The 25,959-nt window shown below is 44.5% G+C and overlaps 1 protein-coding gene across 1 annotated transcript in view; it reads left to right on the forward strand.

Moving 5' to 3' along the window:
• The window catches only part of hpse2 (heparanase 2), a 521,818-nt gene extending 497,365 nt beyond the window's left edge, over window positions 1-24,453 (forward strand). Inside the window, exon 12 of the mRNA XM_041209324.1 lies at window positions 24,288-24,453. Within this exon, the coding sequence (XP_041065258.1) occupies window positions 24,288-24,453 (166 nt within the window). The remainder of the gene's footprint in view (window positions 1-24,287) is intronic.
• Window positions 24,454-25,959: the final 1,506 nt, after the last annotated feature.

Consider the following 25,959-nt stretch of genomic DNA (forward strand, 5'->3'; position numbering starts at 1 on the left):
GTTTAATTGTGTAACTTGTAGAGAGCTGAGGAAAAGCAATTAGTGCGGCAGCAACAGAACCACTGACTTCCTACCATGCTGGAAACTGGCTCTGTCACCCTCTTCCACATTTTCAGCATCTGCAACCCTCAGGGAAGAAATTAAGGGACACTTTGTCATTGGGCGACCACACGACCTGAAGGGTGGGGGTGGTGGGAGAGGGAAGTGGGGTGGTTGGGGGTGCTGGCGTACCTGTGAGAGCGTTGGGGCGAAGAGGTGCTGCAGAACCTGTGAGAGCGTTGGGGGGGAAGAGGTGCTGCAGAACCTGTGAGAGCGTTGGGGGGAAGATGTGCTGCGGAACCTGTGAGAGCGTTGGGGGGAAGAGGTGCTGCAGAACCTGTGAGAGCTTTGGGGGGAAGAGGTGCTGCGGAACCTGTGAGAGCGTTGGAGGGAAGAGGTGCTGCAGAACCTGTGAGAGCGTTGGGGCGAAGAGGTGCTGCGGAACCTGTGAGAGCGTTGGGGGGAAGAGGTGCTGCAGAACCTGTGAGAGCTTTGGGGGGAAGAGGTGCTGCGGAACCTGTGAGAGCGTTGGAGGGGAAGAGGTGCTGCGGAACCTGTGAGAGTGCAGGCTGCCCATGCACTCAGGTTAAAAATCTCAAATACAGGGCAAACAGCATTCCGGCAGCACTTATCCTGAGACACGGGGCAAACACCTCAAATACAGGACAGTCCCGTAAAACCTGGGACCATTGGCCACGCTGAGTACCTGTTGGTGGTCTTGGCTACTCTTCATCCTCTTTAGTACTGAAGAAACCCCCATAACGGGTTTTAATACTGGGGCTTCTGCCACCCTACAACACCTCAGTGCCCCACCCTGGAAGCATCGCATAAAATGCCATCATACTCTCAGCCGAAACATTTTATACACATAATATCTATACCCACACACTCAGGTCAGCCCTCAGGTCATCGCTGACCCACCAAACTCAGGCTGCCAGCATGCCTCTGACTTTGGAGTCAAGCTGTTGTGGGTTCAAGCCTCACACCAGGACTTGAGCGCAGGAACTCCTGTCTGACGCTCCTGCGCAGTGCTGATGGAGTGCTGGGCTGTCTTTCAGACGAGGCCCTGTATCTGTTCTCGAGTGGTGGTAAAAGATCCAGTGGCGCTATTGTGCAGAAGCACAAGTCAGTTCTCCCCGGTGTCCTGGCCAATATTTATCCCTCAATTAACATGACAAAAACAGATTATCTGCTCATTATCACATTGCTGTTTGTGGGAGTTTGCTGAGTGGAAATTAACTGTTGCACTTGCTACATTACAACAGTGGCTACTTCCTCAAAAGTACTTGGGTTCCAAAGAAGAGTCATTTTTGGACTCGAAGTATTAACTGTGCTTCTCTTTCCACAGATGCTGCCAGACCTGCAGAGGTTTTTTCAGCACTTTCTGTTTTTATTTCAGATTTCCAGCATCTGCAGCATTTTGCTTTTATCAAAAGTACTTAATTGGCCGTCAGACGGGTTGAGATAATGCATGGCCGGGAAAGGCACTATATAAACGCGGGCCTTTCTTTATTTTCTAACTCAGCTCCCAACCCACCCAGTCCAGTCCTGAGCCACACATAACTCAGAACTCAACCTGGTTAATGCAGTTCTGATCCATCCAACCAGGCCAAGATCCACCACCATTTTCTGCACCCCACTGCCTTACCAGGGGGAGCTGATACTCTTTTTGAGTAAACCTGTTTCCATCTGTTTCAGATGAAGTTACATTGTTTCATAGTTTGCCATTGTGAGATTTGAACTCTTGATCTTGGGGTTACAAACCCAGTACCATAACCACTGGGCTATTCAGGCTGATGGTGTAGTAATAATGTGGCTGGACTAACAATCCATCAGATCTGGCTAAATCTCTGGGGGATGTGGGTTCGAATCCCACCATGGCATCTGGTGGAACCTAAATTCAATTAATTAAGAAAAAACTCTGGAATTGGAAGTTAATCCCAGTAATACCAGCCAAAAATGATTGCTATAGAAACCCATCTGGCTTTCTATCTTCCTTTAGTGAACGAAACCAGCCATCCTTACCTGGGAGGCCTACATGTAAGTGTAGATCCACAGCAATGTGGGTCTGCACTTAAGTGTAGGCCACCCAGGTAAGGATGGCTGTCTTAACTGCCCTCTGAAAAGGCCAAGCAAGCCACTCAGTTCAAGGGCAATTAAGGATAGGCAAAGGATGTTGGCCTAGCCAGCGACGCCCACATCCCACAAAGAATTAAATGAAAAAAAAGATTATTCCCAGCATATACCAATCAGCCTTTAAGTAAAAACAGTTTGGTTATACCTTTACATCTGCCAATTAAAATTTCATACCCTACCCCCCCTGAATCATATTGAAGTAATATCCCGGGTTTACCTTATTTATGCCATTGAAAATCTAAATGAGCTCCTCTTTGACCATGTTCTTTTCAGACTGTACAACATAAGCTTCTCTACCTTTCCCTCATACATCAACCCTTTTCCACACTTGGGATCATACTTGTGGCTCTATTCCACGACTCAAAAAACATTGTTCAAAACCTTTCTGCTGATATCTATGATGGTAGTGCAACAACTAAACCAGCAGTATTACTATTGTGCCTCCTCCACCTCCTGCAATGTATATACCGTGCTCCAAGCGTGTTCAGCCCAATGCATTGGAAAGCCTCAGTGGATTCCTACTATCGTATATTGACTGTGAATCACAACATTCATTGGCTTTTAGAGCTGTCTCACCATGTTACCTGGATATTGAAAGTACATCCTGGTGGTTAACTCAAGAGTTTCGTGAACAAGACAGGGCAGGAGGTCGCACACTTATGTACCTTTTAAGGCTCTTGTCTTTATGTGCCAGTCAACTGGGTGCTGAAAAGTTGTGGGTCCCTTATATCTAGTACAGTACCGAGGGAGTGCTATACTGTCAGATGTTCCTTCAAATGAGGCCTTCTTCTGTATGGTGTCCTAGCCAACGTTTCTCCCTCAACCAATATCGCAAAAACAAATCATCTAGCCATTTATCACATTACTATTTGTGCAAAATTGCTGTGCAAAATTGACTGTCACGTTTCCATCAACGTTTCAAAAGTACTTCATTGGCTGTAAAGCACTTTATGACATCCTGAAGTCACGAAAGCCTTTATACTTATGATGAAGATGCAAGAATTGAGAGGTTATAACTATCAGGAAAGACTGAACAGGCTGGGCTGCTTTTTCTCTATAAAAGCAAAGATGACCTGATGGAGGTCTTTAAAGTTATGAAGGGGTGTGTTAGGTTGAGGTAGAAAAGATGTCTCTACTTGCAGGGGAGACCAAAAATAAGAGAGTCACTAATAAATCCAATGAGGAATTGAAGAGAAACCTCTTTACACACAGAGCGGTTAAAATGTGCAACTTGCTACCACAAGGAATACTTGAGGTGAATAACGTAGATGCAATTAAGGAAAAGCTAGACACATTTGAGGGAGAAAGGATAGCTAATGCTGACAAGATGGCATGGAGAGAGGTAAGAGGATAACCATATAGACTGTTAACAGTGACATGGATCATATGGGCAGAATAGATGACCTGCTTCTTGGCTGTACATTTGATGCCATTTCTATGTCATAAATGGAAGTCTTTCTTTCTATAAAGAACAGCCAATTCTATGAATCTTCATAAAGCTATCCCTGATAAGTTAATATACAGATTTCAATTAAAACTTATTTTTGTGCAGTGAAAAATATTTAATACCACTTTCTCCTAATGCTTAACTGCAAACTAACAGCAGAAACTTGGCTCAGACATTTCTCCTGATTGACCACCTTGCCTTAGACCGATGATCAGTCAAGAGCCCGTTCACAGGATCGATCCGGGGTTTATGATTTTTCACATCTCCAATTTCCCTCACCCCGACATTGGCAACTCCCAGTCAGCGGCAATGCCTCAAATTTAAGACTCTCATCCTTAGGTTCAGATCCCTCTATGGCCTTGCCTTATTTTAGTAATCTTCTTCCAGTCCCACCACCCTTCAAGATCTTACACTCCCCCAGCTCTGGCCTGTTTGCACTTCCCAATTTTCATCACTGCACCATTTGTGGCCGTGCTTTCAGCTGCCTGGAATTCGCTCCCTAAAGCTTGCCATCTTTCTCTCCTTTAAGGTTTTGAAAACCTACCTCTATGATCAAGCTTTTTTTGTTGTTTTTGTCTGTTTCAATGTTTCCTTATGTGGCCCGGTACTAAATTTTGCTTAGATGAAGCACCTTGAGATGAGTTGCAAGAACCTTGGCTGATTCCCCTCCCAGCCCAAGGATCTTTAGGTCTGTTATAACACATGTAAACATTAGTTGAGGACATGATCTGGTTTAACGTTGCAAGTTGTTCTTGACCCATCAGTTCCCACCCGATGCCATTCTACCCTCCCTTCATGTACTGGAGGCAGCCATTGATCACTAAATGAAGCAGTTAACCACAGGAGTATCACCCAGGGTTGATCCTTCCCTCAAGCTAGTCAGAGGGGTGTGGGTCTTGGCACATCATTTGAAGTTATGGCATTGGGAGTGGAACTGGATAAAGCAATCAGCTGTACCCACTCCACTTCCTTTCTTAGCATGAGCCAACAGGAGCAGAACAACCCTTACCTGGTGGAGGGGCCGAATGGTAAGACAAGCCCAGTCTCCAGCCCTGAATGCCAATCCAATGACTATGAATTGGCACAGCATCATTAGATTCCAAGGTTGTCAATATAATGGAATATGTATTGATGTCCTTGAGTTTGAAGTTAGCTCCATCATTTTTGCCTACGTCATTTAAAATCATATAGACTTAACTGTAGCCACTAGTACCTTCAGCAAAGCACAGAAATGAAGCCATTTATGAATCTAGGCCCTGCTGGAAAGCTGACCAGCTATGGAAGGCATCACAGGAGAGCCAAATTCTGCTCAGCTTCACACACACACTTTCCAGTAGAGGTCACTGACAGCAATTAGTCAAAGGCTGGGAATTCTGAGGCAAGTGAGTCACCTCCTGACTCCCGAAAGCCCGTCCACCACCTACAAGGCACAAGTCAGGAGTGCGATGGAATACTCCCCACTTGCCTGGATGAGTGCAGCTCCGACAGCGCTCAAGAAGCTCGACACCGCTTAGGGCAAAGTAGCCCACTCAATCAGCATCCCATCCACCAACTTAAACATTCACTGTCTCCACCACCAACGCACAGTGGCAGCAATGTCTACAATATACAGGATGCACAGCAGGAACTGACTGGGGCTCCTTTGACAGCATGTTCCAAAGCTGCGACCTCTGCCCCTTAGAGGGGCCAGGGCAGCAGGTGCATGGGAACACCACCAAGTTAAAGCTTCCCTCCAAACCACTCACCATCCCGACTTGGAACTATATCGGCTCTTCCTTCACTATCGCTGGGTGAAAATCCTGGAGCTCCCTTCTTAACAGCACTGCGGATGTACTGACACTAAATGGGCTGCAGCAGTTCAAGAAGGTGGATCACCACCACCTTCCCAAGGGCAATTAGGGATGGGCAATAAATACTTTCCTTACCGGCGATGCCCACATGCCATGAAAGAATAAAAAAAGGAATGAGTTGCAAGAATGTGGCTGATTCCCCTTCCCCAGTCCAAGTATGTTTAGATCGGTTATGACACATGTAAACGTTAGTTGAGGACATGATCTGGTTCATTGTGATGCCTTTGACAGTAACTAGCTGTCTGGTACTATCCAGACTGGCAGAGGAAGAGGCGGTGCCCTGCCTGAGGACAACCATAGAATCCCACCACACCATGAGCCAACATATTTGAACCAGGATGAGAGGGAATTTGTCCCGGGTTAATGTTCAAAGAAGATTCTAAAACTCCCTGTGGGAGTGGTTGGAGTCTCTGCACTTAGATGTAGCGTACACATCAACAGCATAGCACACTAATATTCAGTTGCTGTCTTTAATTCTGTTAACCGCATGGCCGTGGGATGCTGAGGCAGAAATGAAAGACCAAAAAGCTGATGAAAGCTGTTTGTTGTGGATGTTACGTGTGCTCACCCATTGGAACTTGTTGGTCATGCTCTGACACCCTCTCCTTCCCCAATATTCCCAACCTACAGAGCCACACGCCCCTTGTCATTGAAGCTGGAGCGTAGATTGTGCCTCTGCAGGATCTTCATCCAGAGCTTTTCCATCTCAGTCTCAAACCCTCCCTAGCAAACCCAGCCCTGCCCCCCCCCCCACCAACCCTTCCACCATCTCCCTTTCCAAATACTCATCGGATTGTTTTTTTTTAATGTTATAGGCCGGGCAGCTCCTCAGAGCAATTACCATTTCCGCCGGCAATTCTTTGCAGGGACTGGAAACTTTGGCTTATGTCACACTTAACGGTGAAGTAACTCCTTTGGAGCGGAAAACCAACCAGCAGAAATAATCTTGCCCTCTTTAACCTCTCGGATCTAGGTTAGGTCCCTCTCAGGTTTTCTCTGTTCCAATAAAAAGATGTTCAGTTTCCTCGAGCCTTTGAAATGAGTGAAACATACAGCCGATATTTCATCCCCTCTGGGATGTTGAAGCTCAACATAGCAACCTTGACTGTAGCCCTGACTGAAGTTAGTTAAGCTGACAACAGGTCAGGGGTCAAACGTGAGACATTTAAGGGCACATGGACGTACCACATGTAAATGAGAATCAATGTCACACTGAACCAATCTAAACACCCAAATATTGAATGCCCAGCCTCCTCACCCCCCCCCCCCTATCAGTACCTGACGGAGTGAGATCTAATCTGCAGACTGCAGTGTAAATACAATTGGCTTCATCTTCCAAAGGAGGAAGGTAAAGTATAACAAGGAGGGGGGACGATAATTGAAATTCAATGTCCCTCCTGGGGATAATAGTGGAAATCTTTGTGATTGTTCCTAAAGTTAACAAAATATTTGTCCCTAGAGAGAAAAGAAAGACATGCATTTCTAACTTTCTTAATTGCTCACCTTCTAAACAACTAAACATCCCAAAGCACTTTACAGCCGATGATTTACTTTTGAATTGCAGTCATTATAATGTCAGAAATGCTACAGCCAAGTTGCATCCAGTAAACAGCACTGTGATAATTCACACAATCTATTTCTTGAGGACACCAGTGAGAACTAACCTGCTCTTTTTCAATATTGTGCCATGGGATCTTTTATGTTTCTTTTTATTCATGGGATGTGGGCATTGCTGATTAGGCAGCATTTATTATTGCCCTTGTTTAAGGGCATTTAAGAATCAACCACATTGCTGTGGGCACATGTATGCCAGGAGATTTCCTTCCTTAAAGGGCATGATGGGTTTTTTTTTACAGCAATCATTTCATAGTCATCATCAGACCTTTAATTTACTTCAAAGTTCACCATCTGCTGTGGTGGGATTTGAACCTGGTTCCCCAGAGTATTACCCTGGTCTCTACCACTACGCCACTGCCTCCCAGTAGAGGAGGCTTTGTTTTAACATCTCACCAGCACCTTTGGCAGCGCAGTACTTTCAATACTGCTCAGGAATGTCAACCTTGAGTCTCTAGAGTGGGACGTGAATGCGCAATTAATGCTGTATGTTGTGAGACATTAGCATCAACTGCTTCTCAAATCTCTAGAAGTGGCCTCGGAAGTGCCAACACGTATCAGCTCTCCAAACCTGAGGCAAACGGGAGCCTTTTACCCCCAGTTTAGTTGGTGTCTGAATGTGCATCGCAGCCCCGGCTTATAAACTGAGACCTTCTGGGCAAAGGGAACTAGTGAAGTGGTTAACGCAAAAGTTTTTGAAGCTCTTTGCATCTCTTGGCAAAAGATGGACTCATTACATCACAGTATCACGGTATCTTTACAGTGCAGAAGGAGGCTATTCGGCCCATCGAGTCTGCACTGGCTCTCTGAAAGAGCATTCGGCCTAGTCCCACTCCCCTGCCTTATCCCCGTAACCTTGCACATTCTCTCTCTTTTCAGGTTGCAATCCAATTCCCTTATAAATACCTCAATTGAACCTGCCTCCACCCCTCCCCTCCCCTTTTAGGAAGTTTGTTCCAGGCTCCAACCACCCTCTGGGTGAAAAATGTTTTCCTCACATCACATGTACTCCTTTTGCCAATTATGTTGAATCTGTGCCCTCCTTTAGTCCTAAGTAAATAACAGTGAGATTATCATTAAATTATCACCATATGGCCATGTTTGCCCCTTCAAGACTCAGCACTTTACACCAACCACGAGACTAATAAAACATGCAATTCTTCCACTGCTAATAAATACGTTGGACAAATACATACCCAGCTGTCAAACAGTGACTGCCAAGTATTACTTGGACTGTCCCTTCACCATGCCACGTGAACCCAGTTTTATTATAAATAATATCGCAGTATTCTCTTACCCACTGATGGAGTAGCAACATTGCTGGACTAAAAAAAAATCTGTCATCTTGTCACTGATTCATTTTCTTAACAACAACAGTAACCTGCATTTGTGTAGCACCTTTAACATAGTAAAACATCCCAAGGTGCTTCACAGGAGCTTTATCAAACAAAGTTTGACACCAAGTCACAAATGGACCTCTGAGGAAAGTGAGCAAAAACTGCTAACCAGACTGTTCACACCTTGGCCTCCTGTTTGACTCCAAGCTGACCTCCTGGCCACAAATGGTCTCCATCACAGAGGCTGCCTGTTTCCACCTCTGCCCCTACCTCAGCCAATCAGATGCTAAACTTTCATCCGCGCCTTGGTCAAGTTCTGGCTTGACTATCCCAATGTTCTCCTGGATGGCTTCCCAAACACTGCCCTCCTTAAACCCCTATCCTGCATCGCACCTTATTCACTCGTCACTCCTTTTATCACTGCCAACTCCTCCAAAATGAATATTTTCTACCCTCATGTTCAAATCCCTCCCTCTCTCTGTAACTGCTTCAAGATTTACCATTCCTCTCCCTTGAGCCCTCCATTCCCCTGACTGCGCCATTGTGCATCTCCATCTCTGTAGTTGTAATTTCATTCATCTAGGCGCTGCTCTCTGGAACACCACCCCCCACCCCCCCTCCTCCTTTGAAACCATTTGTTTGATCAAGCTTTTGATGCCCTCCAAATACTTCCTTCTTTGACTTGGCATCAGTGTTTTCCTTAAGCATTTCTGAACTGGAGTCAGAGGTAGGCCACTCAGTCCCTCAAGTGTGTTCAATGAATCAGTCAGATTATGGCTGACCGGTTCCTCAACTCCATTCACCTGCTGTAGGACCTGAAGGTCTGGCCTCTCCTACTGTCTAACAGGGGTCACGTGATTGCTCTTGGCGGCTCTGAACAGGGAGCCCAAAGCGCGGGTAATCCGGGGGCTGTGGGGCTTCTAGCTGAGGCTCTGGTTCGAGCATGTAGCATCGGAAAAGCTCTCTGAAATAAAGTTTATCTTGATTCAAGTTGAAATCTGTCTGGTCCGTCAAGTCATTACGTTTGGCGATGAGGGTAAAATATCTCTGACGCGGCACCTCACCTGGTCAATGTGAGTACATCAAATCTTAAGGAAAAAGATTACTCGCCAGCCATACCACTTTTCGACAGAATCGATCCTTATGAGGCAGCTAAAGAAATCTGGAGCCAGCCTGTAGAGCGCCCTGGTTTTTATTTCATTGTGAATGAAATTATCATGGAGGCAAAGCAGGAAGCAATCCTTTTGGGTGTATGTGATACGAGACATACAATCCCATCCCCAACCTGATGGCCCTAAATGCGCCCAATTTGATGTCCTTTAGTGAATGAGTGAACCGTGTGAAAAAGCATTACCAGCCGAAGCCATCAGTAATAATATAGAAGTTTAAGTTTAATTCCAGAGTAAGGGCCCCGGGAGAGTCCATCGCAACCTATACAGCGAAGCTGAAGCAGCTGATGAACTCTGCAACTTTGGGGACACACTCAATGATATGCTGCAGGACCGATTAGTTTGTGGAGTTCACGACGATGCCACTCATACTCACAGAGGTCGGTGGTGACTTAAAGAGTGCCATGGAAATAGCACTCGCTGTGCACAGTGCTGCAAGAGACTCACAGGCTTTACAATGCGTCCAACATGACGCTGTTCTTCATGTGGGACAGGAACCTACCACCGGGCATGGCCTGAAAACCAGAGGCACAGCATTGAACCGGGAGGCAATGTCCGCTGTTAGTAAAACAAAAAGGTCTAGTAGAAACACTTCAGCAGCGACTCCAAGGTTAATCTAATATAGATTTGGGGGTAACCATGTGCCGGACACCTGCAGACTCAAGGAGGAAGAATGCCATCACTGCCAATAAGAAAGGTCATGTCGTGAAGTAATGCAAGGCAAAATCAAAACAGCCCATAAGGCAGAAAACCAATACGATTGAATTGAATAATATAACAGAACCTGAAGCTGCCGACACCGACATTTATTCCCCGCACAGCGGTAAAAACCGAACCTATCACTGTCACAATCTCAGTTAATGGGAAGCCACTAGTAATGGGGGTCTCAACCACAGTGGTGGGAGAGCACACATTCAAATACCTAAATGAAGGTACCCAGCGACTGAATCTGGAGTGAACCACGGCTCAACTGGAGACATACACTGGAGAATCTATATAGGTAAAGGGCATCGTCAAATTACCTGTATCCTATAGACAACAGACAGCCCAGTTTCCAGTGATCATAGTGACAGGTGAAGGACCTAGTCTTCTGGGCAGAGACTGGTTACAAAAAAATCAAGCTCAACTGGTCTGAAATATTTCACTTGAGAACAGGATGAGTTCCTGAACTGCTAAGAAAATACAACAGTGTATTCCAGGACAAATTAGAGAAATTAAAAGGTTTGCAAGTAAAATTAAATGTGGATTATCAGGCAACACCCCATTTCTTTAAAGGAGAAGGTGGATGCAGAACTGTGCCATTTAGAAAAACTAACCATCATCCAACCTGTCCAATTCTCGGAATGGGCAGCACCCAGAGTTCCAGTGGTGAAGCCTGACCAAACCATATGCGTTTATGGGGCCTGTAAACTGACTGTGAACAAGGCAGCCAAACTAGATAAATATCCTATCCCAAGGAAAGACAATTCATATGCAAAGTTGGCTGGAGGCAAATCCTATACAAAATTGAATATGAACCACGCTTATCGACAATTGGAGCTGGATAGCACGTCTGGAGGATATGTGGCTGTCAATACACACACAAGGGTCTTTATCAATATACTCACCTATCCTTTGGAGTATTGTCTGCATGTGCAATCTTCCAAAGGGCAACTGAGAGTCTTTTGCAAGGACATCCCTGAGTGGTAGTTTACCTAGATGATGTTCCAAACACAGGGTCAATGAAACCAAACACTTGGCTAACCTGGAGAGGGTGCTAAAAAGATTCTTGGAGGCCGGCATTTGGTTAAAGAAAGAGAAATGTACATTTCAAGCACCAGAAGTTGCTCGCCTGGGTCACAGGGCAGATGTCATGGGTTTGCGGCCGGTAGAAGAGAAAGTTAGTGCCTTCTCCCTCCAGTGTAACCAAACTCAGGTCTTTCCTGGGTACGATCAATTATTATAGCCACTTCTTGCCAAACTTATCAACAGTGTTACGATTATATTTGTTGATAGGAAAGAATCATCATTGGTCGTGGAATTCACAACTTTGTGAATGTTAAGCAGCCAATACATACATCATGTTCATTGGTACACCACGACCCATCAAAAGAATGAGTATTGTTTTTATATGTTTGTGGAAGTCACTGGTTAGGCCAGCATTTATTGCCCATCCCTAATTGCCCTTGTTCAGAGGGCAGTTGAAAGTCAACCACATTATTGTGGGTCTGGAGTCACCAGACCAGGTAAGGGAGGCAGATTTCCTTCCCCTAAAGGGCATTAGCAAGCCAGATAGATTTTTACAACAATCCCTTCATGGTCATCATTGGACTTTTCGTTAAAGTTCCAGATTTTTATTGAATTCAAATTCCACCCTCCACCATGGTGGGATTTGAACCTGGGTCCCCAGAAATTATCTTGGATCACTGGATTACCCATCCAGTGACAATACCATTACACCACCTCCCCTTATTAACATGGGATGTGTTTCCTTATGGTGTGGGAGCGGTGTTATCACATAGACTGGAAGATGGATCAGGAAGGCCAATTGCCTATACCCCAAGGACTCTCCTCACATCCGAGAAGGGTTATTCCCAACTGGAAAAGGGAGGTCTATCGGTGATATTTGGAGTGGAGAAATTCCACCAGTATCTGCATGGACAACATTTCACCATTGTGTCGGACCATAAACCATTAATGGATTTATTCAGTGAGGATCAGCAAGAATTCAACATTGGGCTTTTATACTATCTGCATATGAATATATCTTTATGCACCATCCTGGCTTGCATGTTGCAAATGCAGAGGCACTCAGTCATCTCCTGTTACTTGATAGCACTGTGCATGCTTCAGTGCCACAAGAAGTTGTGCTGGCACCTGGATTTCTTGGATTCTTCACCTTTGTGCATGAAGTAAAGTAGAAATTGGACAGAGATCCAACTTTGTCAAAAGTCCAAGACCTTGAATTGCAAGGGTGGTCAAACTCATGAGTCTCTGAAGATATAAGATCATTCTATGCCTGTAAAAGAGAGTTAATTTGGTCAAGATGGAATCTTGTTGTGGGTATTAAGAGTTTTCGTCCCTTCGCAAGGAAGAGAACCGCTCTTGGCAGAGCTTCGCAGTGCACATCCAAGCATATCGAAGATGAAAATGCTTGCATGAGTTATGTCTGGTGGGCAGGCATTGACAGTGACATTGAAAGCACGGTCAAGCACTGTCTCCATTGTCAGCAACAACAGAAGTTGCCTGTTTCAGCTCCACTGTATCCGTGGGAGTTGCCTTGTTAACCCTGGGTTAGATTACATATTGATTATGTGGAACCATTCTTAGGTACCATGTCTTTATTGATCATAGATGTGCATTCTAAATGGATGGATGTGTAGGAAGTCAGATCACCAATATTGAAGTCATCGTTTCTGATAACGGTACAGTCTTTACCAGTACAGAGTTTCAGAGATTCATGAGTTTAAATGGAATCAGACATATTAAGACAGCCTCGTACCATCTCTCATCAAATGGTTTAGCTGGAGAGCTGTGCTAACGTTCAAATGAAGAGGTACTCTAGAAACTTGACTTTCCCACATTCTTCTCAGTTATCATACGATGCCTCATTTAACTATGGGTTCAACGTCGTCTGAATTATAGGTGAAATGCCACCTATGTAAAGGTTAAGTCTGGTGTTTTCAAACTTAGAGGGGAAGGTAGAGAAGAATCAGAGTAATCAAAAGTTGAATCACAATATTCTTAACAAAGCTCGCTGATTCACTGTAGCAGAGACAGTATTCATGCAGAATCTTGGAAATGGACCCTGTTGGGTTTCTAGAACAATTGTCTCAGAAACTGGTCCCTTGTCCTTTCAGGTAGAAGTGGAAGACAGAATTATTTGAAAACATGTGGACCACCTTCGGAATAGAGAGACATTCCAGCAACCAGCTAGACCGCTTGTGATTAACGTCGAACCATTAATTCCTGAGATGACAGATTGACCTAGAATAGACATGCCCAATGTCTCTGTAAAGTTTCCAAACCCTGAACTGCCACTTTCTAATGATGTATCTGGTGCTGCAGTTCCTGATCATGTTGATCCTGTGGAAGAACCTCAAATGGTTCCTTAACCAAATAAGGAAAGCACCTGAGAGACTTAACCTTTAATCACCTGAGTTGTATGTAAAAGTATGTTGTTGGATATTCAAATTTCTCTGTAAATAGTAACTGTAAAAAAAAACTAAAGGGAGAGGAAATGTTAGTAACTGAAGGTATAGCCTTTCCTACAGCCTATCAGGGATCCTGTGATTGTCGGAGCCCTAACCGTGGGTAATCCAGGGGGTGGGGCTTCTTGTCAAGGACCTGGTTCAATCATGGAGCATCTGAAAAGCTCTCTGCAATAAAGTTTATCTATTTCTTGTTAAAACCTGTACAGAGAAGGGCAGCGGCAGTGGGAGATAAAACGCGACAGCAGAGAGCTCTTTCAACCTATTTCTACCTGTCAGAGCCGAAGTGTGACATCAAAGGAAAACAGGTAAGTGATTGGTGAGTATCTTTTCCGTGTCTCTTTTGATTGGCCAAGTGGTTTAAATCAGGAGACGTTATTACAGCTGAAGAATACAGTTAAGAAATTTACTTTAAAATATTTGACATCCAAATTAATTAACTAAATAGAATAGAGATGGCTGGGCAGGTGATGTGTTGCAGCTGTAGCATGTGGGAGCTAGTGGATGCTGGTGTGATCCACGGTGACCACATCTGCAGCAAGTGTTGGCTGCTCGTGGAACTTCAGCTCAGATTTAATGAGCTGGAGATGGAGCTGCGGACAATGTGACACATCAGAGAGGTGGGAATTACCTGGATGCCGTGTTTCAGGAGACAGTCACACCCCTTAGATTAATTACATCAAATTTAGACCATGGTCGGGGACAGGAGGTTGTGACTGCAAGTGAGGCAGGTAAGGGGATCCAGAATTTAGCTTTGGAGGAGTGCCCTTCAGCCAGTGCCCTTGTCCAATAGGTACGAGGTTCTTGCTCCCGGTGTGGACGAGGGCAGAGGATGAGCGCACTGACCACAGCACCGTGGTACAGTGTGCCATTCAAGTGGGTGGAGAAAAGAGAAATGTAGTAGTAATAAGGGATAGCATAGTTAGGGGAATAGATACTGTTCTCTGCAGCAAAGACAGAGTCCCGAAGACTGCGTTGCCTACCTGGTGCCAAGGTTAATGACATCCCTTCTGGGCTGGAGAGGAACTTGGAGTGGGAGGGGGAGGATCCAGTTGTGGTCCAACGTAGGCACCAACGACATAGGTAGGACTAGGAAAGAGATTCTGCTGAGGGACTACGAGCAGCTCGGGGTTAAATTAAAAAGGAGAACCACAAAGGTAGTAATTTCTGATTACTCCCTGAGCCATTACTACCTGATTATTACCTGACCTTGCTGGGAGACAGTCAGGAGCTGAGCAGCGCGCCGTTTCGCTGTTTCAGCTGCTGTGAGGCTACAGTCGGGGTAAAAGGTAAAAGGTAAAAAGCAACTGTGGCGTCACGTAGTAAGTTAATTGGTAAGTGCTCAGTCTAAGGGACAGTGTGTGAGAAACTAGCTTAGGACAGGCGAATTCAGGTAGATCTATAAATAAAATATAAATAAAAAGAACTAAAACTTTAAAATAATAAAGCAAAATTTGAGAATTTTAAAATTAAAATAAAACAATAAAGATTTTAAAAAAGCAATAAAAATAAAGTAGTTTAAACAAACATCTAAAACACATACCTTGTAGTTAAGAAGCATATAACATTCAGTTGTCAGTGATGCTAACATTCAATAAACCCAGTAAATTGTAGCGTACATAGGAAGAAACTAATTAAAGTAAATCAACTAAATAACATAAGTTGGAACAGCGGGCCAGATGTTATGTTGCAGCTGTGGGATGTGGGGGCTTCTGGATGCCAGGGTGATCCACAACAAACACGTCAGCAGGAAGTGTAAGCAGCTTGAGGAATTCCGGGTCAGGATTATTGATCTAGAAGCCGAAATGCAGACACTGCGCATCATAAGGGAAGGGGAGAAATACCTGGGTACTTTGTTCCAGAAGCCAGTCACGCACCTTAGAAGAGGGACATCTGTTTTGGTCAGCAGTGAGTGACAGGAGGATGTGACCATGAGTGAGGCAGGTAATGGGATTGAGCAGACAGTGGTGGAGGAGCCTCAGACTTTACAGTTGTCAAACAGGTTTGAGGTGCTCACAACCTGTGGGGATGAAAGTGAAGACTGCAAGGTGGATGAGCTGGCTGGCCATGGCACTGTGATACAGGAAGCTGTTCAAGTGGGGGGAGCAAAAAGGAATGTAGTGCTAGTAGGGGATAGTATAGTGAGGGGGATTGACACTGTTCTCTGCAGCAAAGAACGAGAGTCCAGGCGGCTGTGTTGCCTGCCCAGTGCCAGGGTTTGGGACATCTGCTCAGGGCTGGAGAGGAATTTGCAGTGGGAGGGGCAGGATCCAGTTGGCATGGTCCATGTAGGTACCAATGACATAGGTAGAATTAGGAAAGAGGTTCTGCAAAGTCAGTATGAGAAGCTAGGTACCAAATTAAGCAGAACCTCAAAGATAATAATCTCTGGATTATTACCTGAGCCACGTGCAAGTTAGCGTTGGGATAATAAGATTAGAGAGACGAATGTGTGCCTCAAAGACTGGTGTGGGAGAAGTGGGTTCCAGTTTGTGGGGCACTGGCATCAGTATTGGGCACTGTACCGTTGGGGTGGTTTACACATGAACTGTGCTGGGACGAGTGTCCTCGCAAATCGTGTAACCAGGGAAGTAGAGAGGGCTTTAAACAAACCAGCTTGGGTAGAGGTAGCAATTCAAGAGGTAGAGTCAAGACAAGAGAGCAAAATAGTAATATGAGAAATGAGGGTCAGAGAATGGCAGGAAGGGACAGAGAGAAAAACCCTAAGAATACATCAGCAGTCAAGACTGGATGTTACAATGGTAACCTGGGCAAAGATCTGGCAAATGGAGTTTAACGTGGGAAAATGTGAAGTTGTTCACTTTGGCAGGAAGAACAAAAAAGCAGAGCATTACTTAAACAGAGAACAGCTTCATAATTCTGAGGTGCAGAAGGATCTAGATGTTCTAGTATGAGTCACAAAAAGTTAGTATGCAGGTACAACAAGTAATTAAGAAGGCTAATAGAATGCTATCCTTTATTACAAGAGGGATTTAACATAAAAGTAAGGTTGTTATGCTTCAGTTATACAGAGCATTGGTGAGACCACATCTCGAATACTGTGTGCGGTTTTGGTCTCCTTATTTAAGGAAGGGTGTAAATATATTGCAGGCAGCTCAGAGGAGGTTTACTAGATTGATACCTGGAATGAGTGGGTTGTCTTATGAGGAAAGGTTGGACAGACTGGGCTTGTTTCCACTGGAGTTTAGAAGAGTGAGGGGTGACTTGATTGAAGTTATACAAGATCCTGAACAGCCTTGACAAGATGGACATGGAAAGGATGTTTCCTTTTGTGGGTGAATCCAGAGCTGGGGGGCACTTTTAAAATTAGGGGAGGCCCTTTTAGGACAGAGATGAGGAGAATTTTTTTCTCCCAGAGGGTTGAGCGACTTTGGAATTCTCTGCCTTAGAAGGTGGTGGAGGCGGGGTCATTGAGTATTTTTAAGGCAGAGGTAGATAGATTCTTGTTAAGCAATGGAATCAAAGGTTATCGGGAATAGATGGGAAAGTGGAAATTGAAACACAAGGGGTAGAATTTTCCCCCCGTTGGGGGGTGGGGGAGGGGGGGTGGGTAGTTTGTGCGGGATCAGGCGCGGGCAGGCGTGGACCTGATCAGCTTCCCTGATCGGGTCTGCGCTGCCATTTAACATGGGTGACCCAGTTAAGGCCCAGCCAGTGTGATGTGCGCCCGGAAGCGCTGAGCGCTCCCTGTGCTGGCAGAGTGGGGGTCCCTGAGTCGGGGTCTGTGCGCGACAGAGCGCAGAAATCTCCCTGAGGCACAGGGCTGCCTCAGGGAGATTAGTTTAAGTTCCAAGACTTATAATAAAGAAGAAAAAAAATATTAAAACATGGCCCCTCATAGTGACAGTGTCACATGAGCTGGGATACGTCAATGACCTTTAACAAACAAATTTTCTTAATTTATAAACCCTTCATGAAACCTCCTACCGCCCGTGAATGAGGTTCCATGAAAAATGCGAAGGTTGCCTGGGCTCTTCACCTGCTCCCACCCACCTTAAGGTCAGACGGGCTGCTTTCCCAATAGGCTTAATTAGTTCATTAATGGCCTTAACAAGCCTTTGACAGTTTGACCGAACTGAAATCTAATTGATGTGTGGCGATGTCGGGACGCTCGCTAACATCACCCCGCGTCATTTCACCCCTCGGAGAGAGGGCCCTTCCCCTGCTCACTGAACCAAAGCTTCAGCCCAAGAAGGTCAGCCACGATTTATGGAATGGCAGAGCAGGTTGGAGTGGCCAACTGGTCTACTCCAGCTCCTACTTCTTATGTTCTTATGTCTTCATATGCAAATTGGCATAGGGTAAATAAGATTAAAGAGGTAAATGCGTGACTCAAAGATTGGTTTGGGAGAAATGGGTTCCAATTCATGGGGCACTGGCACTAGTACTGGGGAAGGAGGGAGCTGTTTCGTTGGGATGGGTTTCATTTGAACTATGCTGGGACCAGGCGAATCATATAACTAGGGTTGTAGACAGGACTTTAAACTAATTAGTGGAGGAGATAGTTCAATTGAAAGGAAGTTTAAAAAATCAAAAAGAAATGAGAGAACAGCAGGGTAGTGAAGAGGTGAATGATAATCAAACTGTGAGAGGAAGGGGCAGACAATATAAGCAGAAGAGTGCAGCAGAAATCAGAACCAGAATGAGCGATAATGGTAAAAAGTCAAAGCTTAAGGCTCTTTATCTGAATGCACGCAGCATTTGTAACAAGGTAGATAAGTTGACAGCACAAATAGAAATAAATGAAAATGACTTGATAGCTTTTACAGAGACCAAGACTGGGAACTAAATTGCCCAGTCAATAGCAGATTAAAATCACCCATGACAATTGTAGCACCCTTCTTACACCCCTATCAGATTGGCAAGGGTATTCAACATTCTGGAAAAATAGGCAAAAAGGAAAAGGAGTTGGGGTAGCTTTGTTAATTAAGAAAGGTATCAGTGTGGTAGTGAGTAGTGATATAGGTGCAATAGATCATGATGTGGAATCAGTTTGGATGGAAATAAGGAATAGCAAGGGGAAGTAGTCACGGGTGCAAGTCGTCTATAGGCCCCCGAAGAGTTGCCTCACTGCAGGACAACGTATAAATCGGGAAATAATGGAGGGGTGTAAGAAGGGTGCTAAAATTGTTATGGGTCATCTCAATCTGCATATTGACCGGACAAATCAGATTGGCAGGTGTAACATGGAAAATGAATTTGTAGAGTGCATCAGGGATTGTTTCTTAGAGCAATACATTGCAGAACCTACCCAGGAACAGGCTATTTTAGATCTAGTAATTGTAATGAGGTGGGATTAATAAGCGATATCGTAGGTAAGGCTCATCTAGGGGGTAGCGATCACAACATGGTAGAATTTCAAATTCAGTTTGATGGTGAACAACTTGGGTCTCAAACCAGTGTCCTCAACTTAAATAAGGGCAATAGACTAAGTAGATGAGCAGACATTAAACAGACATTTCAGAATGCTCAGCAAAAATTTATCCCAGTCAAAAAGAAGGACTCGGTGTGAAAGATGAACCACCTGTGGTTAAAAAAATGGTCAAGGAGAGTATCCAATCAAAAACTAAGGCATACAAAGCGGCAAAAGCTAGTGGTCAGCCAGAGGATTGGGAATTTTTTAGGAACCAGCAGCGGAGACTAAAAAGCTACTAAAGAGGGGGAAAACTGAATATGAAAGTAAATTGGCAAGAAATATAAAAACAAACAGCAAGAGCTTCTATGGGTATATAAAAAGAAAGACAGAGGCTAAAGTAAGTATGGGGCACTTGGAGGATGCGACTGGAGAGTTGATAAAGGAGAACAGGGAAATGGCAGATAATTTCAACCAATATTTTGCATTGGGCTTCACAGTGGAGGACACTATAAACATCCCAAAGATATCAGATAAGCAAGGAGCTAATGGGAGGGAAGATCTTGTAACAGTCTCTATCAAGAGGGACAAAGAATTTGACTAAAGGACCTGATTCCCTGCATCCAAGGGTTTTAAAGGAAGTGACTGCAGAGATAGTGGAGGCATTGGTCGAAATATCCCTGAACTCACTGGATTCCGGGAGGGTCACAGTGGATTGGAAAGCTGCTGATGTGACGCCCCTGTTCAAGAAGGGAGGGAGACAAAAAGCAGGAAACAATAGGCCAGTCAGCCTAACATCTGTCGTTGGGAAAATGCTAGACTCCATTATTAAGGAAGAAATAGCAGGGCATTTAGAAAAGCTTAACATGATCAAACAGAGTCAACATGGTTTTGTGAAAGGGAAATCATGTTTGACAAATTTGCTAGAGTTCTTTGAGGATACAACAAGCAGAGTTGATAAAGGGGAACTGGTAGATGTAGTGTGCTTGGATTCCCAGAAGACATTTGATAAGGTGCCACATAAAAAGGTTATTGCACAAGATGGGAGCTCATGGTATTGGGGATAATGTATTAGCATGGATTGAGGATTGGTTAACACACAGAAGACAGAGACTAATGGGTCTTTTTCAGGTTGGAAAGACGTAACTAGTGGAGTGCCACAAGGATCAGTCCTTGGGCCTCAATTATTTACTATCCATATTAAAGACTTGGAGGATGGGGCAGAGTGTAATGTATCCAAATTTGCTGACAATACAAAAATAGGTGGGAGAGTATAGTTGTGATGCGTACATGAGGAATCTGCAAGGGGATATAGACAGGTTAAGTGAGTGGGCAAAAAACTTGGCAGATGGAGTTTAATGTAGGGTTGTGTGAGGTCATGTATTTTGGTAGGAAGAATCAAAAGGCAGACTATTATTTAAATAGAGAGAGACTCCAAAAAAGGCAGCACTGAGGGATCTGGGTGTTCTTGTGTATGAAACACAAAATATTAACATGCAGGTGCAGCAAGTATTTAAGAAGGCAAATGGAATTTTGGCCTGTATTGCTAGGGGATTGGAGTTTAAAAATAGGGAAGTCTTGTTACAACTGTACAGGGTGTTGGTGAGGCCGCACTGGAGCATTGTGTTTAGTTTTGGCCCCCGTATTCAAGAAAGGAAATACTGGCATTGGAGACAGTTCAAGAGAGATTCACTACGCTAATTCCTGGGCTGAAAGGGTTGACTTATCAAGAATGGCTAAACAGGTTAGGCCTTTATTCATTAGAGTTTAGAAGAATGAGGGATGATCTTATTGAAACGTACAAGATTCTGAGGGGGCTTGAGAGGGTAGATGTGGGGGAATCTCAAACTAGTGGGGGAATCTCAAACTAGGGGATATGCTTACAGAATAAAGGGGACACTCATTTAAAACTGAGAGGTGAAGGAATTTCTTCTCCCAGAGGATAGTGAATGTCTGGAATTCTGTACCTCAGAGAGTTGTAGAGGCTAGATCACTGAAAGCATTTAAAGAGGGGGTCGATAGAATTTTGAAATATTGGGGAGTTGAGGGCTATGATGAGCTGGCACGAAAGAGGAATTGAGTCCAGGGATAGATCGGCCATGATCTTAATGAATTGGGGGGGGGGGGGGCAGGCTTGAGGGGCTGAATGGCCTACTCCTGCCCCTATTTCCTATGTTCTTATGGTATGCCAAGCCATTACGCCTGCCTTTGACCTATATCCCTTACTGTCCTTACCCAACAAATATCTACATCATGAAAAGTTCAATTGACCCTCCATGTACATTACTGAACAGAACACCATGTTAACCTGAGCCTAGCTCCATTGTGCCTGACCTGGAATTGTCCGGTGACTGAGTTGGAAAGCGTTCCATTATTGCATGCCCCTTGATGGGCACACGAAGCAACAAATTGACCCTGGCTTATTTTTAAAGTTCATTGATCTCAACTTCGAATCACCATCATCACTGTTACCTCCTTTTGAACGCTTCTTTGTCCCTTTACATCCTTTTGGGAATGGACTTTGCTGAATGTCAGGGGAACACAATACTTCCCAGTCATGCTATCGAAGATTGCAACAAAAGAAGGCTGCGCAAGGGGCTGCTATGCAATTTGCATCATCAGGGAGCAGAGTGAAAATTCCCTTCCTATTTTTCCTGGTGGGAAGTGTGTAGCTCCTGCCGCCCATTTATGACTCAAGGCAAATAGATGAACCATTTTTGTCACAGCAGCACACATTAGGATCCCATTACATAGTTTCCCGGAAAAGCCTGTTTCAATTTATAACTTGGGGTCAAAACACACATTTACATCTTTAATCATGTGTAACATGGTGGAAGAAAGTTTAAGACTCACTATTGTGCATTATTTTGGAAAAAAATTGTCTCTTTGTGGTGGTAGCCAGTGGGAAACAATAGCTTCTTGAAAGCATGGCAACAATCTGCCATTGTAAAACAAAAACAGTTCTGTCGAAGGGTCATGAGGACTCGAAACGTCAACTCTTTTCTTCTCCGCCGATGCTGCCAGACCTGCTGAGTTTTTCCAGGTAATTCTGTTTTTGTTTTGGATTTCCAGCGTCCGCAGTTTTTTTGTTTTTAGTCTGCCATTGTCCTGATTTCTTGGTGCATCCAAGAAAATGGATGGTTTTGAGGAGCTGGATTGAAAGAGGAGTTGAGGCCTGGGTTAGATCAGCCATGATCTTAATGAATGGGGTGGGTGGGTGGGGTGGGGGGGGGAGGGGTGGTGAGGGACAGGCTTGAGGGGCCGAATGGAGAAAAAGCCCCTAAATTTGGATAGGAGTTTAGTTTTTAATTCAATTTCAAGATGTGGACATCCCCGGATAAGCCAACATTTAGTGACCATCTTTAGTCACCATGACAAGGTGGCAGTGGATGGTTTGGAATAACTGAGTGTCTTGCCAGACCACGTCAGTCAGCAGCTCAGATCATAGGTAGGCCAGACTGGGTCAGGGTGTAAGCCAATCAGGTGGGGTTTTTACAACAATTCAGCAGGTTCGTGGTCACTTTAACAGATGTCAACTTTTCTATTTCCAGTTTTTAAAAACTGGATTCAAATTCTCACACTGCCATGGTGTCTGGGCCTCTGGATTAGCAGGCTAGTAGCATTAACGGCCATAACTGCCCTACGTACAACAAAATGCTGTGATCATTAGAAAAATCAGAATCAACTCTGAGGTTGGTATAGCTCTTCTACAAAAGTCTTTGCTGGAGGAATAACTGAGGTACTCTCTAAGCCGTATGTGATGGCTTTTGAGGTGTTATGACTACATTTGCTCCCTGTGTATTTACCTATCTTCTCTTTGGCTCTTATTTATTTTCTCTCCTGGAACTGGCCTTCAATGTTATGACTCTGCTGGCTGTCTCCCATCTTGTTTCTATATGCCACTGGCCCAGTTTCTGATACCCTGACCCGATGTATATTCCTTTGCTGCCCTGCCAGGTTTTTAGAATTTATTTCAATTTATTTTTCAACGGAACAAGCAACCACACACAACATTCCATTCAACAGGCTGTCAATGTTCACCAAACGCTAGGAGCAAGGCCAGTTGAATGGCAGTTGAGGTTAACGGGGAATAATTTGAAGCGAGACTCCTGGCGCGGAGTTTTGCTAACTGGATCGATCGCCACAGATTGATCAATCCCCTTTCTCCAAAACTCACTCCCGAGTTGGAGCAGGTCCATGCTGAGGGTCTTGGAAATGTTTCCCAGATGCTGCACAAAGCCCCTAACAGTTAGTGCATGTGCTAATATCCTCTTACCAGGTTGTGTTTATGGCCTTATTAACAAGTCTGTAAGTGTGTCTGTGCCCTGACAAGTTACGTGCAAGTGTGTTCCAGCGCCCTATTGGCAGACTGTGCTCTAGATCACAAGGTTGGTTCATATGAAAAATGTCAATTTCTTTTCATCCTTCAAGTATGCACACCTCTATTACCTTCGCATTGCAACATCTGGCTGCCTCTTAAATTAGTCCAAACTTCTGAATTGAACCATTCTTCCTGGCAACCCATTCTAGCTATTTACCATCTTCTGTGGCATCTATATTTGTTTGCCCTCTTGGCACTGCATGCGTGTATTCATGTGGCTCAATCATGGAGCACTCTCAGCTCTGAGCCTGACAAACTGTAGGTTCAAATCCCACTCCAAAGACTTGAGCACAAAATCTGGGTTGGCACCCCGGTGCAGCACTGAGGGTGTGCCACACTGCAGAAGGTGGGTGAGAGGTTAAACCGAGGTCCTGTCTCGCCTCGATGTAAAAGATCTCATGGCACTGTTTAGAAGATCAGAGGAGCTCTCCCCAGTGTCTTCACCCAATATTTATTCCCCAGCCAACAGCATTAAAAAAAAGAGACTATCTGGTCATTATCACATTGTTGTTTGTGGGATCTTGCTGTGTGCAAATTGGTTGCTATGTTTCCCACATTATAACAGTGACTACGCTTAAAAAGTCTGGGGGGAAAGCCCTTTGGGATGTCCTGTGGTCGTGAAGGTTCTATATAAATGCAAGGTTTTATTTTCTTTTAGAGGCAGTCTAGCTATTGACCAGCAGATGCACAGCATCATATAGACTTCTGTATGGACCGGATTCTCCTTACCATGGCTTTGCTTTATCCTAGGTCTGTGCAGCTGAATGGTCGGCCACTAGTAATGGTAGACGATGAAACATTTCCCGAACTAAAACCAAGAACTCTACGAGCTGGAAGAATTGTGGTGGTTCCCCCGCTTTCCATTGGATTCTACGTGGTGAAGAATGCCAACGCCCCTTCTTGCAAGTTTCGGTAGCCATGCTGCCCAGAGGCTGACTACCTGCCACCTTGTCCTAAACAATATTCTTAAAAAAAAAATCAGCTGACCATGTGTGTTCCTTCCTGAACCTCTTCTGAAAGCAGGGCCTGAAAAGTCCCTGAGTGAAAAGTCAAAATGTGACATCCCTCCCCTCTGCAAACCAGCACTCCACCACCCAACCCCTCCACCCCACCTCCCCCACCCATCCTCTCTTTCTTTGTCTGCTTCACAAAATGACTAACCAGCTCAAACACTACAGCAATTCCTTTGTTGTAATGGTCTTCAATGAATGACTTTTTTTTAAAAGCAGAACCATCCAAGGAACAGTCTTCATAAACACAGCAAATTACTGTTCAGACAGTGTGCTAGACTCTGGATTAGACATTGAACAATGCCTCAAGGCACCTTCTGTACAAAAGAGTTATTTTTCTAGTCAGGTAGTGTAAATCAGACCCAAATCGCCATAGCAACCTCTTCAAAACATCCAATTAGTTGCTTTTATATTGTTAGTCTGGTCTGTGTAAGGGGGAAGAAATGTGTCTCCATGTTTGCAACCTGGCTTGAACCAGCTTTCCTCATGTCCTGATGGTTCAGTGCAACACTTCTGTGCGCAACTGAGTCATCCAGGCCAAGGGCACTCCCGGCTCATTCGATGATCTGTGCTGAGTTAGCTGATAGCCACTCAATTGCTGCTAGATTGTTGCTATAACTGGTCTCCGTGCCCCTGAGTTAGGGAGGTCGGGGGGGGGTGGTAGGGGGCGAGGGGTTTGTGTATTTCAACCAGCGTACCTGTGTCCATTGACCACTGCTAGAAAGTGTGTGTGTATTAATTATGGATGACGACTAATGCGGACGTGACTATGGTCTCCTTCATGGCTGAATAACTTGTGAGCGCTTGCCGTCCGGTAAACCTGGGTGATTGACCAGAGAGTTGTCCTGGGAAAATAGTACCATCAGAAAAAGTGGGAAGACAACTGCAAGAAATGAGAAACTCCACCAAACAATCTGCTTCTCTCACTCATAAACTCCATATTGTACTGAAGGCAACTTGTGGCCCAGGAATATTATTATTACGTTAAACATTGGCACAAATTCTATCCAATTAGCCAATAGTTTTTTTTTGTCTTTTAGCTATCATTGAATGATACAGTACAGAAAGAGGGCCACTGTGTCTGTGCCAGCTCTTGCATAGAGCTATCCAATTAGTTCTTTGGCCTGCTCTTTTCTCATAGACCTATCATTTTTTTTTCCCATGAAGTATTTATCCAATTCATAAATTTAATGTAGAATTATTATTGCGAATACCACCCTCACCCTTCTCCTGTATTGTTTCATCCTTGTGACCCAGATATATGGTGTATATGGTAGGAAAATACCTACACATTGAAAGATTCCACCAAGATGGCGAAATTCCAATATGTCGCATGTGAATTTGTCAGTCATTAGTTGATAAGGCAGTACCCTGTCTGGGGGAAAAAATAAATACTTCCATTGTTTTTGTCT

Source organism: Carcharodon carcharias, chromosome 17, assembly GCF_017639515.1.
Source record: "Carcharodon carcharias isolate sCarCar2 chromosome 17, sCarCar2.pri, whole genome shotgun sequence".
NCBI classification, from domain to species: Eukaryota; Metazoa; Chordata; class Chondrichthyes; order Lamniformes; family Lamnidae; genus Carcharodon; species Carcharodon carcharias.